The 17,858-nt window shown below is 38.4% G+C and overlaps 1 protein-coding gene across 1 annotated transcript in view; it reads right to left on the bottom strand.

Annotated features, from left to right (window-relative positions):
- The window catches only part of CWC22 (CWC22 spliceosome associated protein homolog), a 61,408-nt gene extending 43,757 nt beyond the window's left edge, over positions 1-17,651 (bottom strand). Inside the window, exons 1-2 of the mRNA XM_023212354.1 lie at positions 17,363-17,651; positions 3,178-3,317 (exon numbers count right to left, since the gene is read on the bottom strand). Of these exons, the coding sequence (XP_023068122.1) occupies positions 3,178-3,204 (27 nt within the window). The 5' untranslated portion in view covers positions 3,205-3,317; positions 17,363-17,651. The remainder of the gene's footprint in view (positions 1-3,177; positions 3,318-17,362) is intronic.
- Positions 17,652-17,858: the final 207 nt, after the last annotated feature.

Consider the following 17,858-nt stretch of genomic DNA (forward strand, 5'->3'; position numbering starts at 1 on the left):
CATAGTTTAGCTGTTACTCTGCACTAAATTCAACCATTTTAAAATTCTGTGTCTAATATAAGAAAGTTTTAAAACTTATTTCACTTAGCAACACCGTGAAATAGAATTGTTCAATATATATGACATGGGTTTCCATAAAACTTCACATAAAGCTCTTAGGTCAAATAAAGAGCATGAGATTCATTAAATTCAATGGTAACATAAAATACAATATTTATACTGATCATTTATTACAAAACATAGTCCTTCCTGTGTAGACATTCTGAAGGTTACAATAGATAAGAAAGGCCAAGGAGCTTATGGTCTTGTAGGAGACAGAGAGGCTTATAAAAATTTCCATAATTAAACACATTAGATTATATGTTCCCCAGAATGAGAGTGAGTGAGACAGAGAGACAGAGAGAGAGAGAGAGAGAGAGAGACAGAAGAAGAAGAAGGCGGGGGGTGGCGGGGGAGAGAAGGGGGAGAAGACAGAGAACAATAAAACTGCATTACCTCCTTTTTCTTTTACAAGGCAAAAAAGTTATTTTGATTACATTAAGGAGAAGGCCCCAATTCTGTGCTAATGATTTTTAACACATCTCCGCAACATCTGTTGTGAGCAAGAGGAAGAGACCAAAAATATTGAAGTTGTGAAGAAGAAGGATTTCATAAATATGATCAAGTAACAAATGACTGGCACACATACTAAGTGCTAAAAGGAGATCTTGAGTAGGAAACAATCACTGTAGCATAGAGTGCTAAGGGATGAAAATGGGAAAACCGGGACTTGAATTTGGCTTTGGTAGATGAATAGGATTTCACCAAGTTAAAAATCACTTTTGGGTATGAATCAAATATTAAGAACTTGAATTTCCCATTTCTTCTATCGCAGAGTTTAGATTGTAAGTCAGTGCAGTAGCTGAATATACTACACAGTCAGAATTACCTTTAAAATTTTTATAAATTGTTCATGAAGCAAAACAAATATGATGACATCATGCAGTAACTCATAGTCTCCAACAACGCAGAGAGAGCAGTATGAGGAGACAAGGGGAACAAGAAGCCTGAGTCCAGTGGCTTTCAGGATCCATTAGACTTTAAGAGAAAGAGCGAGGAGGGGCTGGAAGAGGTAGGGAGCTTGCTAAGGAAGCTACAGTAAGGTTCAAGGGAAAAACAGGGGATTCTCAGTTGAAGCCTTATGAACCTAACAGGTGAGTCCTCATAATATCAAAGGAAGAGCTGAGCTTCACCTAAAGAAAGAATAAGCATCAACCCAGGTAGTGGACCCATTGTGGCTAACACAAAGGAGAGAAATGGAAGCAGACCAAAGAGAGCTGGCTGGGAGAACCAAGCCACTAAGCGTCAAGGGCATGCTAAATGAAGTCACTCACTCATAGGCTGGGGGAGAAAATGCCACAGGAGACCCATCTGGGCCACAAGAGGGAAGCGTGGAGAAGCAGAGGCTAAGAGGAACCAAAAGAGGAATCTGAGAAAGGCTAAACATTTCTCCCTTTGAGTAAAAGGCATTAGTGTAAAGATCTGAGTGCTCTTGTCTAACACGGCTCTGTCAAGAGCCAGTTCTGCACAAGGTCTCCTTTCTTTATGTCCCCAGCTCCTAACACAGAATCTGCCACCTACTAGGTCCTCAATAAATTAACTGTTTAAGTAACAATGGACCAATGAGTACAAGCCCCAAAAAGGCCGATTTCAGTACAATATACAAGGGTTACTGACAGATGGAACTACCTTAGGAAACTGTGAGCCCCGTGCCAAAAGAGATATGCAAGCAAAGGCTGGATGTCTACCTAGCAGGGAGGTGGGTGAGTGTCTTCTCACACTTGACAGAGGTTGGAAAAGATTGCAGCAGAGGTTGCCGTACTCTACAAGTCTATCAGTTCAGCTTAATAAGCACCTACCACAGGGCCTACTGTCAAGGAGCTTGCAATCTATTGCTTCTCACTAAAGAAGGAACTTTAGCTGTGCACAGCTGTAAGAGGAGAGGAAGGGAGGAGTGCCTACATTTATAACCAAATAAAAATACAGTTCCCCCTTTACTGACTCCACGGCCCAAAAAGTGATGTCCTGGTTTTAAATCCATGCAGCTGGAAAGAGAAGGAAGTTGAGTAGTTTGCTCTCCTGCCAAGGCCACTCCCAGGCAGAACAGTTTTGAAAGCAGATGGAATGACTGGTCCCTATTACTGCCCTGCCCTCACCTCCTACAATTCTCCCCTTCTGATACCTGCTCCACTCTAGATTCTTTGTCTTTGCTGTTCCTTTTGCCAGGCACACTCTTTCCCCCAGATATTGGCATAGTTAATTCTCACATTTTCAAGTCTCTGCTCAAATGGCTATCTTTTCAATGGGCCCTACTCACTCCTCTATTAAAAACTGCAGCCCCTCAATGTTGAATCCCCCTACTCTATTCTACTTCTTTTCTCCATAGGACAATTCTATTACTTAACATTCTAACATACTATATAACTTACCAAGTTTATAATTTATTTTGTCTCCTCCCTACAACAACTATAATGTAAACTCCACGAAAACAAGTATTTGTTTTATTCACTATTTTGTTCAAAGTTCTTAGAACAATCACTATAATATATAACAATCAATATAACATATAACACATATAACACTATTTTGTTCAAGGTTCTTAGAACAATCACTAGAACTCAATATGCATTTGTTAAATAAATGAACACACACTGTCTAAAGTACAGCACAGAATAACAGACCATCTATTCATAAGAAATACGCAAAAAGAGGCTCACATTGTAAACAGATACGCAGCAATTTCCCTGCACTGTTTGTCACTTATTTTTCTTTTACACCTGATCACTCACATCATATATGCAGGCCCTGATGCATGCATCCATGTGTACACACACACATGCACGCACACACATATACACACACTCTTGTATGTTCTCTCAACTGCCCTCATGCGCACTAATACCTACACAGAGCTAAGTATCTGCATTTAAAATTGTTTAAGTTAGATGGATGTATTAGGTTGGTGCAAAAAGTAATTGTGGTTTTAAAAACTGCAAAAACTGCAATTGCTTTTGCATCAATCTAAGTGCCACTCTATTGTCTGGCTCTAATGTCCTAATTACATAAATGCATTTATTTTTAAATAATAGGTAATTGACTATAAGTTTACACCCTCTGTTTTAAGTTTCAAACACTTACTTTTATCTGTGCCACACTACTTTTCATGTTCTGTTGCCAGTTGGTCCAATAAATCAAAGACTCCTCAAACTGGTCCAAAGAACAAGTACTCAATGCTCTGAATTCCTTGACAGTTTGCTTTTTCTGTCTGCAAACATCACCTACAAAATATACCAAAGAAAGCTTTGTTAACACTAGTAAAGTGTGTAAAATGATGATCTTTTTCCTACACAATGGACATTTGACCGCCTTATTTTTCTAAATCCATAAAACAAATATAATAACTAAATAATTTAAAAATCCTTAAGTAGTTACACATAATAACGTATACCTAACACATATAAGTAGGAAAAAAATCCATGAACAAGAGAGCAAATAGGTTTTATTCTAAGGACCAACGGGAACAAAAGTTAATTTAAAAAGAGATGTCCTATAACTGTATTAAAAGTGTTCTCACAGTGAGGGAGATACATACCTACATCATAACATAGCAGTGTGGTATTATTTTTTAAAAAACTGAGGAAACAATGACAGAAGAGAAACTCTATATAAACTGAGTATAAAAATCCAATGTTTCTATATAGACAAAGAATGAAACACCCAATATCCTTGCAATAATGATCATTAAGAAATAAATACAATCCACATAGAAATTTAAGGTGCTAAACTACAATAATTATGTCTCAATGTGATCCACTAATGGCACAAAGCTTCAGATATATGCACATAGGAGAACTAAGTATTTGGCTCAGAATAAACCTAGTCATCAGCATTAAATCTAAAATCTTCAGATGTCTTTTAATATTCTAAGTAAATTTTAGTAATTTTGTGTAAGATGCTAAATTGATACTTATGTTCACAAAGAACTTGCATTCAAATATTTTATTGGAAGTACATATCTAAATGGTTTATAGTATAAGGCAACAAAATCCCAAAAATAAAATAGAAAACAAAATAAAAGCATTAAAAGATACAGAGAATGCAGAGAAAGCAATGTGCTTAGTACCAAAATAACTGAATACAACTGGAAAAAAATTAATTTCAGTGTCAGAAAGGGTATAACAGATTATCTGGTCCAATTCCTTCTTTTAAAAGAGAACACTGAAAGTCAGATAAGCCATTTCAATTATAATTATGATAACTAAATTATAATACCAGTTAGACTTACAACTAGAAACCTACAATAAGGACACCCTGTTAAGTATTCCTTTCATCAGCACACACATATAAATAGTCTTGATATTATAAAGTGATACAGAGCTGCTATGATTTAATGCAGATGGGGATGTATACAAATTACTAAGTTAAGAAATGTTTCTATTACCATGGTTGGCATGGTGTCATGGTTAGTAAAGGCAAACATATCAATCTATAAAATATAACTGCAATCTAAAGCACATCACTGCTTATGTATGAGGCCTATAGTTAAATAGACAAATGTGAGTAACTTTACATAATATGCTTATTAATAGGCTCTTTCTTCAATTAGTTGCAGTTGTTTAGAAAGCTCAACCTTGTTTTTGACTGGCAAGTTGTACCCAAAACTTTTCTTTAGGTATCTTAAAGTTTATCAGCACTTTGGGAGGCCAAGGTGGGTGGACCACGAGGTCAGGTGATCGACACCATCCTGGGTAACATGGTGAAACCCCATCTCTACTAAAAAAAATACAAAAAATTAGCCAGGCTTAGTGGCAGGCACCTGTAGTCCCAGCTACTCAAAAAAAAAAAAAAAAAAAAAAACCAACAACAACAACAACAAAAAAAGATTACTCTGGGTCCTAAATCCTAATGCCCACAGACTAGCCTGTCTAGGACCTTATTATGCCCACAGCTATGACATTATTGTTTGAACTTAGGTTCAGAGTAACTTTTCCTACTGGATGCTATACCTTAGATAAATAATTGAGAAAATCCAGAATAAGTTATGTAAAACATTTCATAAAATCAGACTCTGTGACAGTAGCAGAGAGGAGAGGCACACCCCTCTAACTTTAACCGTCTATTCTGATACCATGCAAGAGTTACTATCTTAATAAGCCTACGTTATGAAAAGTCAAATAAACAACATGCTTCAAAGGGGAAACAGAGGTTCGAGACTAGAAAGTTTCATACATAGAAAAATTACACTATTTTCCTCTAAGAACTTAAATAATAAGAGTGTTTTAATTTCCAGGACCACACTGGGTAGTTTATGTGGCACTTCTGAACAAGTTTTTTAAAACGGTAACTGAACTTCCACTTCTGAAATGGCTAGGAAGTTCCTACTGAAGCCAATCCTTTCACCAATAACAACCATAAACTCCTGACAAACATACAACATCCACCTGAAGACACTGGAGAATGAACAAAAGCAGGCTCAGTCTAGAGGACAGTAGATGCCCTGAGAAAGGAGCAACATGAGTGAGTTATCCCATTTAATATAGCTTCAGTCTGAGGGCAAGCTGCAGTCTGTACCATGCAAGCGTGGCTAAAACTGATGAAAAGCTGCAGCCATTCTCATTTGAAGAACAAGTGGACAGAGTCTGAGACAACCACAGCTGCTGGAAACTGAGGGGGGAATCCAGGAGGGGAGACAGTCAGTGGAGGGGAACCCCATATGCTGGGTATAAATTGTTCCCACATCTCTATCTCTGAACCAACACATGTACAAGACAGATTCCTGCCAAGAACTGAACTAAGATTTGAACTGTTGCTAAAGAGACTAGAGTTTGCAATTTAAGTCCAACCAAGTTAACTCCCTAAAAAGTTACCACTCCCTAGAGGAATGTAAGGAAACCAGAGTCTCTATAACATAAAAATAACAATATTCAGGAGACAATTTAAAATAACATTTAAAAAATGTGGCCCAATCTTAAGGGAGAAGACAATCAGAACAGATCAATGCTGAGATGACCCAGATCCTGGAATTAGTATACCAGGTTTTTAAACCATGGTTTTTAAAACATATGGAACGATGCAAAGAAAAATATGCCTGGGAAATTTCAGCCAAGAGAAACGATAAAATAGAACCAAACAAATTCTAAAACTGAAAAATATATGAAATAAAATATTCACTGAATACGCTTAACAGAATAGTTAATAGTTAAAGCCAAAGATAAAGAGAAAAATCTTGAGAGCAGAAAAGAAAAAAACAACATATTACATACAAGGAAATAACAATTCAAATTACTTCTGACTTCTCACCAGAAACTAAATAGACCATATTCTCACTTACATGAAGCTAAAAACTTACTGGATCTCATGAAGATAAAGCAGACTGGTGGTTATCAGAGGCCAGAAAGGGGAGTGGGGCGTGGAGGATGAAGGAAATAAAAGGAGTATAAATGTATTTATTACCACTGAACTGTACACTTAAACACGGTAAAGATAGTAAATTACATCTCTATATATTTTTATATTAAAACATTTGAAAAAGAAACGAGACTTGAAAATAGTGAAACAATTTTTAAAAGTGTTAAAAGATAAAAAACAGTTAACCTAGAATTCCAGAAAAAGCACTCTTTAAAGGAAGACAAAATGAACACATTTACTGATTAAACAAAAAACAACAACTAAGAGAAACTAAGAGAATTTATCACCAGCAAACCTGCACTACAAAAAAATGCTAAAATACGTTCTTCAAGCTAAAGGGAAATGATACTAGATGGAAACTGTTTCTCAGAAAGAAATGAAGATTACTGTAAATGATACCTTTCTCAGGAATTACAAAATATTGTTTTATTTTCATTTATCTAAAATACATAGGACTCTTTACAGCAAAAATTATGTCTTAAGGGGTTATAATATATGTAGCCAGAGTACATACATGTATAGTATATAGAATTAGCGACCAAAATGGATCTACACTATGCAATGTTTCTATATCTTTTGTGAGGTGATACAATATCGACTCTAAGTAGCACATGAAAAGTTAAGGATATATATATACTGTTTCCTAGAGTAATGACTAAAAAAAAAAAAAAAAGTACAAAATATAGCTTAAAAGCCTACAAATTAAAATAGAATTTTAAAAATATTTAAAACAGAAGTTACCCCCTCCCTCACCTGAGGATGAGATCCCTGTAGGGATAACCCTTATCTCAGCTGGATTTTAACACTTTTAAAAATTGTTTCACTATTTTCAAGTCTCGTTTCTTTTTCAAATGTTTTAATATAAAAATATATAGAGATGTAATTTACTATCTTTACCGTGTTTAAGTGTACAGTTCAGTGGTAATAAATACATTTATACTCCTTTTATTTCCTCATTTGCCTCAACAAGATGACTCTGTCGAAACCAAATTGCATGATTCTTTCCAAAGGTCCCGTTTTTAATGGCTACAAAGGTTTAGAGCCATAAAACTCAAAACTTTACTGGACTTACTTCTGCTCAAAGATACTGGTATTTTTTTCCCTACCTCTACCAGCACAACCATTTAACATTTCTAACATATCCTTCACGACCTTTAAACCCAGTGTTATTTATACATACACATGTTCCCCAACAAATAATACTTACAGCACTTCTGTTATTTGCCCAGCATCTTTCTAGGCATTGGACAGGCAGCAATGAACTACCCTAACAAAATCTCCTGTTCACATGAAGTTTACATTCTAGGTATAAGAAACAAATCTATAACGATAAGCAAAACACTAAGCCACTCAAGCAAGGTGACAGGTTGGGGTTTTTGCCTACACGTCAGTTTTAAATCACTACTTAATAGTGTAAAACTAGTTTGATATCACTATATTAAAAACAACCCGAATCAAGAAAAAATGCATGAGAGGAGAATTACTTGTACGTATACGGGGGCCCACCTCTGACTTACTAAATCAGAAAACGGGCAGAAAGTACAGGAGAAACCCATGCATACTTGATTTATGAAAGTATTCCCAAGGTAATTCCAAAATCCAACTCTTCCCCAAGTCTCCTCAGTTTTTCAATTCTACATAAGAAACTTAGGTTCTCAATTTGTTCTCAAACTATGAGCCACTTCGGCAGAATAGAGAGACTCCACAGCTTACCTACTTTATAGTGAAGAACTTAGTCGTAGGTCAATTGGAAAGGGACATAGAAATTCCAAATGAATTAATTCTTAATAATTCACAGATAAGAAGTGTTTTTTAAACCTGAGAAATTATGGCCACAATTTATAATTACTTATACAATCTTATTCAATCCTCATAATTACCCTGCTCTGGCGATTTTTTTAAGCCATGTTTTTCAGTGAAACAACTGAAGCACAGCAAATTCAAGCAATTTGTCCAAGCAAATTACACCTAGTAAATGGCAGAAGCTAAAATTCAAAGCCAGGTTTATCTGATGCCAAAGGCATATATCGTGTCCCAATGAAAATGCCAACACTAATGAATTGAAGCCAAAATGGTAAATTATAAAATGTAAATAAGCACAGACTACTATCCAGAAAATTATCCTAGCCTTAATTGATCCATTCATTCAAAGTTCCAGATAGCAAAGACTGTGATTTAATATAACAAAGTACTACTTCTTTTCAAACATTCATAGTAATTTTAAGCATTCCTTTATTTAATTTAGCATACCTAGAATTCACTGTGACTAGATACACTATGAGCAAAAAGTAAAAATAAAAAATCATTTGACCCTATTGCACAAGATTTAGCATTTTCCTTTGCTATTCTCCTTGGGTTTTAAACCCAGTTCCTCTTCCCAACCTACTTACACATTTCAAAACAAGCAATTTCTGTGCATTTTATTTCAAGTTACCTTACATATTTAAATTTAATGAGTTTTCTTTCTGATTGATATCATCTTTCCCCTTTCAATCTTCATCAGCAAATAATTTATGGCAATAAAGTACAATCTGTTACATTTCCACATCTCAAAATGTAAGTGTGAAAATGACAATATGGTAAAGTAGACTGCTATCATAGTTGTAACAAAAAATGAATACAGTATTGTCATTGTACAGATTTATACAGAATATGCCTGTTCGGAAATTCTGAGTTCAACATATGCATGCTAATACTTACACTAATTGGAAATTCCTGAAATGAGAGCAATTTATCTAGAGTTTACAGCACTCTCTGCTCTTCTAAGCATCACTATGTGAATTTCATGGTGAATTATTAAATTTCTGTCCCCTTCTCACAAGAAAGCAACTCAACAAAACCACACCTGCTCTCCTGAAGAAAGAGGATATTTTCCAATAGGAAATATAGTACTCACGAGAGCACTATTAAAAAAATGACAGTTTTTCTCTCAGTTTCATCAAGCATTAGAAAGCAAAATATTTAACAACATTTATAAGTACTTCAGACTGTTAACCAGAAAATGGTGAATTCTACAATTATCTCAAAAATTAAGAAAATGAGAAAATGTTCAACTAATGGCTGAAATGCACTGCTTTCCAGATGATTTCAGTAGCAAAACACTTCTACCATTGTCACGTTGGTGTCCTCAGTTCAAGTTAGAGGAACTTGCTGAAACATACTATCGTAAAATTGCTAAAGGAAGGGGGAATCAACAGTGATACCTTTAGTTGGCTCCTCCGGCTTCTAAATAGTAACAACAGGGTTGGTGAATTTCAAACATTTTAACAGAGTTCATATTTAAAACAAAAACAAACAAACAAAAAAAAACACCTTAGTTGCCCAATGGGGAAAGTGGTAATATTATATAATACAAAATAAAAACTGTCTTAAAATTATTCTAAATGCCAAAATATAATGGGAGGGGAGATAATGGAATTCTCAGAAAATACCTCAACAAGAGCCAAGCCCCCAAGGAACAGATTTCCCTTCCCAGGGAACAAACAGGAGTAACAGATTGGCTTTGCTCTTGAACAACATGAAACAAGATTGCTATATACTTCCCGTATCTGTACTGAAGGAAAACTTATTTGTTTAGAAAAACTGTTTCTTGCTATTTTTTTCCCTTCTTAAAAATATTTACATATTAGGGAAAAATTTGCCTCATGATATACCACATAAGGCCAAAAAATTATAATTTGATGTCAGCATAGAATCACAATTTCAAGAAAATAAAAGAGTCAAAATACTCCTGTCTCTTTCTAGAAAAGTCACCAGGTACAGGTTGACAATCCCTTATTGGCAGTTCTAAACTCCGTAAAGCTCTGAAAATACAAAGATTATTCTTAAGCATGTGGCAACTCACTTGACAGCAAAACTTAGCATATACTGACTTGATACTTAATGTGACTTGATACAGTGCAGAAATATTAATATGCTTGATTAGAGGATGCTGCACAGACCCCAAAAGGGGGATTACTTAATATGTAGGCTAGGTACTGCAGTTTTCTAAAAACTACAAGATACTGAAGTCAAAACACTTCTGGCTCCAAGAATTACAAATAAAAGAGTTGCAGAGCTGTACTCCGTTTTGCTTCCTGGTCATTGCATACACCAGGTGTGCTCTCTGACTCATAACCATTTGAATGACTAGATTGCCAGGTTCCAGTACAGGGCTGGAAGTTGTGCAGATAGTTCTCATAACCATTTGAATGACTAGATTGCCAGGTTCAGGGCTGGAAGTTGTGCAGATAGTTCTGGACATTGTTTTCTGTAAGAAATAAGTAATGTAAAAGCATTTGACTGGTCTGCAACTCTGTGTGGAGAGTAGACACCCCAAATTTTGAGACACTTTAAAACAGTCAGACACAGATGAGTGAAAAAAAAAAAAAAAGACATTTTAATGAACCCAATGATACCATTATTTATACTGAAATCTTCACATTATAAACTGGGAGGTAGTATTACCCCCATTCATTTCCTATATCATGAAGCTAGTCCATCTTAGGCTGTTTAAGTAACCAAAGAGTTAAGTAATACAATCATTTGGAAATACTTTTAATTTTTTTTTTTTTTTTTTTTTTGAGACGGAGTCTCGCTGTGTCGCCTGGAGTGCAGTGGCCGGATCTCAGCTCACTGCAAGCTCTGCTGCCTCCCGGGTTCACACCATTCTCTAGCCTCAGCCTCCCAAGTAGCTGGAACTACAGGCGCCTGCCACCTCACCCGGCTAGTTTTTTGTATTTTTTAGTAGAGACGGGGTTTCACCATGTTAGCCAGGATGGTCTCAATCTCCTGACCTCGTGATCCGCCCATCTCAGCCTCCCAAAGTGCTGGGATTACAGGCTTGAGCCACCATGCCCGGCCTATACTTTTAATTTTTTTAATTTTTTTATGCATAGGAAGATTCCCCAATGTGCTCCTTTTCAACAGAATGCAGGATCAATGAGAACAGGAATTTGTCTATTTTTGTTAGTTTCAACATTTCAATCAGCTGTCTCTTGATTTACAGTGCAGTACTGATTTCTATTTAAGTTGGTTTTAAAGAAAAATTCTACATGTTGAACTTTTTAATGATTCATTTAAAAATAAATTATGACATTTATGGGGCAAATTCCCTTCATCCTGTCCTCTCTCTATTTCTACCGTTTCATCCCTACACAGCTATTTTTTGATATGTTGATATGTAAGTTCACACTTGATGCCACTAATCTTTTTTTTTTCTTTTTTTGAGACAGAGTCTGACCCAGGCTGGAGTGCAGTGGCACGATCTCAGCTCACTGCAGCCTCCACCGCCCAGGTTCAAGTGATTCTCATGCTTCAGCTTCCTGAACAGCTAGGATTACAGGCGTGCACCACCATGCCCGGCTAATTTTTTGTATTTTTAGTAGAGACGAGAGTTCCCCATGTTGGCAAGACTGGTCTCGAACTCCTGACCTCAAGTGATCCACCCACTTGGGCATCCCAAAGTGCTGGGATTACTGGAGTGAGCCACCATGTCCAGCCTGATGTCTCTAATTCTTAACCTCTCCTACCCACTGTAATTTGGCTTTCCCTTCCCACTACTTCACAACACTTACCAATGTTACACAATAACTTCTTGTTACTAAATCCAGGGGCGGCTTCCTTCTTTTATGGGACAATGCTCTAGCATTTGGCACCTAATCCCCTTCTTGAAGTTCTCACTTGTCAACTTACAGGGACACCACCTTCATTTGTCCACCCCTTTATTATTTATTATGCCTGAGAGTTTAATCTTTGCTTGTGAATTTATGTTTTGTTCATTGTTCATTGCTACACTAGAGACAACCCAACACCAGAGGCTTTCAATACATATTTGTTAAATGAACGAATGAATAGTCCTTATCTTTTCTCCATATTCTCTGTAGAAGATCATCTCTCCATCCCCACAGCTTCAATTAACATGTGAAAACAACTTTTTACTCCAGCCAATCTTCTCTGAAGTTTCAAATCATTATGTCCAATTGGCTACAGGAAACCTCTATGTGGATGTGTCAAAGGCCATTTGAACTAAAGAAATCCACACTGGAACTCATTATTTCCTTCTCCCCATCTCAAATCAGCTCTTCTTCTAAGATATGACTTACAAAGCTTCCCAGGGGGGCAATTTCCTTTTCCTTACTCCCCATAAGTCACCAAATCCTACTGATTCTATCAAATCTGCCCATGTTTTCCCCTCATTCTGTCGCTGTATATAGGAGGCTGGCGGAAGGTTCCATTTAGGCTAGGGCCATAACTGATATTTACATTCAGTGGCTGAGAAAAGCTGGGTGCAGTGGCATGTGCCTAGAGTCCCAGCCTGGGCAACATAGTGAGATCCCATCTCAAAAGAATAGTAAAAGAAGAAGAAAAAAGAAAAGTGCTTACAGAGAAAATGAGGAATTATGAAGCTAAGAGAAAGAAAGCACAGTCATGGTCTTTACTAAAGGCAGTGCCTATGTATGGTGGGGAGATACATACATTACACAGCAGACAAGGCATTGAGGACTCTGTCCTCGGGTAAAGAAGAAACGTCTAAGTAATACAACAATGTTATAAACAAAGTTTTACTGGAAAAGAGGGTTTGGGACATACAGAAAGAAGCAGGTCTTGAAGCTGAGTCTTGAAGAACAAGTAGGAATTATCCATATAGAAAGGGGAAAAAGGTCGTTCGGGAAATAAGATAACCATGTGTAAAGACTCAGAGACAGAGAATTTGGGGATTCCAGGGTGTATATGAAAAACTGAACATGAATAAGATGGAACATGAGAGACTCATTAAGCTAAACTATGAAAGCCTCTGTTTGAGGACACTGGATCCTCAAGGTTTTTGGTCACTGCTACATATCCAGAACCTAGGACAGTGTCTGCTACTTAATAAGTTCCTACTCTAAAATTAAATTAAAAATGGGGAGTGTAGATTTCTGCGATTACTCCTATTTCTTCCCACACAGAACTCCCTACAATGCCATTTTGTCAACTTGCTCATCAAGGAATACAACAGCAGCCTTGTCTCACCTATTAACTCCTACTTCTTGGAAATACTAAGATTTCCAAGTCTTAGTGCATCAAGACAGCATTATCAGATGCCACTCCCTATTAGTCTTCACTCCATGTTAACCTGTGGAGCAAGAAGCTTGAAAACACTTCCTCACTGAGTGAGATGAAAAAAATACTAGTTCCTTTGCAGGAACTGCAAAAGGAAATCTATCCCTGAAGGTGCAGTTCTTTCAACTTACAAAATCAACTCTAATTACTGAATATGCCATATGCCTTCATCATTCATTCAAACCACTCTCTCCTGCCCCAAATCTGTTCCTCAGCTTGCCTAATTAAGTACATGGGTGAATACATTCTGCCAATTTTCATGGCACAGCTTTGAAAGTCACCTGATTATTTAATTAGAGAACCACTTAGTAAACCACATTCTGGTTTAAAGAAAACTCGGAGGTGTTGGCCTCTATAGAGAAATTGAGCCCCTAGACATGTAAGCACTGCATTCTACTACAAAGAATCCTGTAGCCAGGTCTAAAATAAAGCTACACTGACAAACTATTTCAGGGACTCACAGAGTAACTTTTCAGGTGGAAGTGCTGAACTCTGTCTAGCTCCAACCATTTATAAGTTAGGCTGAAAGAAAGGTTAAACATGAGTCGCCACTGAGTTCATCCTTCCCACTAGCTAATCCATTCTACAGGAGTTTATATGTCCCAAGGCTAAGGCAGCATATCCCGTTTTTGGTATCTGTTCAATAGGAAAGACCTATTAACTGGACTATATATAGTAAAGCCTTGCTTTAATCCATGCTTAAAGTTTGCACTTTGTTATAGGCATTCAAATGTCTCTTCCAATGTCCACTTGGGAAATGTATATACTGAGAAAAAGCGTAAGTCTGGGAGTTTGCCAAAACTAGTATGCTCTCTGGCTTTACAGTTCCACCACCCTCCCATGCTCAGATAAACAGAAAAGTGGGGAAATTCAACAAGGTAGCCTTCAAAGTTATAAGTGGGATCAGATGTATTACTAATAGCCACTTCTTTCTTGGACTAGCTCCAGGCACCATGAACAAACCATGACCAATGATAGGTAGTACAAAATTCCATCTAAATACAGGTGGACAATAAACTGAAATTATTATTCAAGTTAAGGCATGGGCATTCGAAATACAAAATGTGTCACTGTGCTGTCTTCTGGGTGGTCTCAGGTACAAGCCACTATAGGTCACTCAACAATGTTCAATCACGGGGAAGGAGAGTTAACTTCTTTTCTTTTTCTTCTTCTTCTTTTTCTTGAGACAGAGGCTCACTTTATCACCCAAGCTGGAGTGCAGTGGAGTGATCCTGGCTCACCGCAACCTCTGCCTCCAGGTTCAAGTGATTCTTCTGCCTCAGCCACCCGAGTAGCTGGGGCTACAAACGCACAGCACCACACCCTGCTAAATTTTTTTGTATTTTTAGTAGAGACAGGGTTTCACCATGTTGGCCAGGCTGGTCTCGAACTGCTGATCTCATCCGCCTGCCGTGGCCTCCCAAAGTGCTGGGAATGCAGGCATGAGCCATCGCGCCCCACCAGAAGAATTAACTTCTAAAAATTCAATAGCTGGGAAAGCTAATAGAGCTAAGAAAGCTCGCTTAGAAAAAACAGGTAGTCTAGGAAGTGTCAGAACTCCAAAAAGTGATTGGAGGTAATCTATCCAAAGCAGAGAAGGATGTGGTGGCATAATAATAAATACTGGCTGGCCACGGATCAAGTACTTTGGAGCAAGGAGGGCAGCAAACCTGATTCTGAGGACAGGCGGAGGATGAACCATAGCATGCCCCTAAAAGATGGGCTAGAGCAGAAGTTCTCAAACTAACTGGCATGAGAATCACTCGAATGCTTTGGCGCAAAAACAAAACAAAACAAAACAAAAAACACTGTTGGGCCTGCATTTCCACGTTTCTGATTCAACAGAACTGGGTGAAGCCCAGTAATTTACATTGCTAACAAGCTTCAAAGAGATGTTGCTGATTCAGGAGACCACATTTTTGGAACCACTAGACCAGGGTATTAGATCAAAGTTCTTGGCCTTTAACTTATAACCAAGACAGTCTCAGAGCCCCAGTCAACTGAGTTGGGTAAGACTCCATAAAAGTGGTATGGGCACTTAAAACTAGAAGGGCACTGGCCGAGCGCAGCGGCTCACCCTGTAATCCCAGCACTTTGGGAGGCTGAGGTGGGTGGATAACGAGGTCAGGAGATAGACACCATCCTGGCTAACATGGTGAAACCCCGTCTCTACTAAAAATAAAAAAAATTAGCAGGGCGTGGTGGCTGGCGCCTGTAGTTCCAGCTACTCGGGAGGCTGAGGCAGGAGAATGGCGTGAACTCGGAAGGCGGAGCTTGCTGCGAGCCAAGATCCCGCCACTGCACTCCAGCCTGGGCGACAGAGTGAGACTCCGTCTCAAAAAAAAAAAAACCTGGAAGGACACTTAAAGGTGGAAAGGCAACACTCTGACCCAGAGGGCAAGAACTGAGGCACAGACAGAACTCATCAACTGTATATCACACTAGCAATTTACAATAATACAAAGCTAACACTGTATATCAGGCACTGTGCTCAGTGCCTCATCTGCATTATTTTCTTTATACTCAAAAAAAGACAACACAGTGAGGCAGGTATTGTATTATTACCTACATGTTTTCAGATGATGAAGCTGACAATAGAGACTTTAAGTAACTTGCTCCAAGTGATAGACCTAATAATAGCTAAATAAAACTGAAATCTTTGGTCTACTAGTCCATCACCCAGGACCAACAAAAGTAGCTTTCCTCAACCTACTGATAACGCCTGTAACAAGGCTTCTCCTCTCCTGGTCAAAACCACACTTTTAATGTCAATTTTAAATCTGCCCTTGCATAGTAGGATAATCTATGTTAACTCCTGAATTCACAAGCAATCCTACAACAAGATAAGTCTAAATACGGAGAAGAGGTAGGTTAACTGATCTGTTGAGGACCAAGTTTGCTTGTTTATCTGCTATTTCGAGTCTCTGCACATCCAAAAATGCAAAGGAAACTCTTACCGAATTCTTGCATCTAGAATAGCCTTTCTCCAAATCCTGCCTTCTCCAATTACCTCAAAAGAATTGTTAGGATTAAGTGGAAATAGGTATGGTAGTTTTTGCAGTTAAACTCAGTGAAATTAACGATTATATTTCCGTTCCATAATGCTGTGTTATAGGACCCAAAGCTCCTTAGAGAGGTGGAGTCTGGACACCCAAGTTTAGCAGTTATTACCTCACTGGAGATAGTTCAAGTTATGGAAGGATCAAGAATGACAGATCAAGAGGACACAAGAGAAGCGAAGTGTCTTCAAAACTAAACTCTAGAAACTATCAGTATTTGCAGGGCAAATAAATGAAAAAGAAACTGCTAATGAAATTTAAAACAAATAGCCAAAGGGATATAATGCCTGAAAGAGGCAAAAGAGTGCAAGTACTTCAACTAACTTTTAATCAACTAGAGCTCATTAATCCCACTCCCCTGGCCCTGGGACCAGGGCACTGGGAAAGGGGCTTTGACAAGCCCAATGGACTCCAGAGGCTCTAAGTATAAAACACACTGCACACGGAACAACAGAGCACCAGCGTGTTGGTGCAGGACTTCAGACAGCTGCAGGAACCTCACAAGGAAGGTCAGTCGGTCCGCTCAGGCAGTCAGTTCATGGCAGCTCATTCCCTCCCCACCAGCTTGGACTCCTCGGACCCAGCCACTCTCACACCCCTCTCGCGGGCCCGAGCGTGGCGGGAAGACCCACGCACACTCCAATGCCGCTCACAGCCGTATCAGTGAGCCCGCACCCACTCCTCAGGGTCCTTCACTTCCCACCCGACCCGGCGACCCGCCACCCCAGCTCTGCTTCGCTGCCTACGGGGACTCCACGGAGTTCGGTAATTACCTAAAGCTCCACCGCGCCGCCATTTCACCGGATATACGTCACTTCCTCTGCCCGAGCACCGGCAGTAGGAACAAGGCAGATAGTGAAATACATAAAAACTTGACGCTCAATTGGCTTGACGCTTATCCTTTTAATTTATTTCAGATACCATATCATAATGCCAGAGTCAAAGCAGTCGATCCAGGCACACTGTCTTCTTAACAAAATGGCGACTAAAAAGAGAAGTTGGCATGAACTACGAAGTCCGACATCCAGCACCTGTGCTGACGGAAATGACGAAAGCATAATTGTAGTTTCGCGGTGAAATGGCGCGGTGTACGATGGGAATTGTAGTTCATACAGTTGCGCGCCAGCGAGTTAACATCCAGGCTGCGCACTGGCAGCCTAGTAGTGTTTAGGGTCTAGACAAATTTACTTTAATCTAAAACTATTTCACTGCATTTGGGGAAATTTTTTTTTTTTTTTGGAGTCAGTTGTCACTTTCCTTGAAAATCTT

The sequence above is a fragment of the Piliocolobus tephrosceles genome, chromosome 11, assembly GCF_002776525.5.
Source record: "Piliocolobus tephrosceles isolate RC106 chromosome 11, ASM277652v3, whole genome shotgun sequence".
Taxonomy (NCBI): Eukaryota; Metazoa; Chordata; class Mammalia; order Primates; family Cercopithecidae; genus Piliocolobus; species Piliocolobus tephrosceles.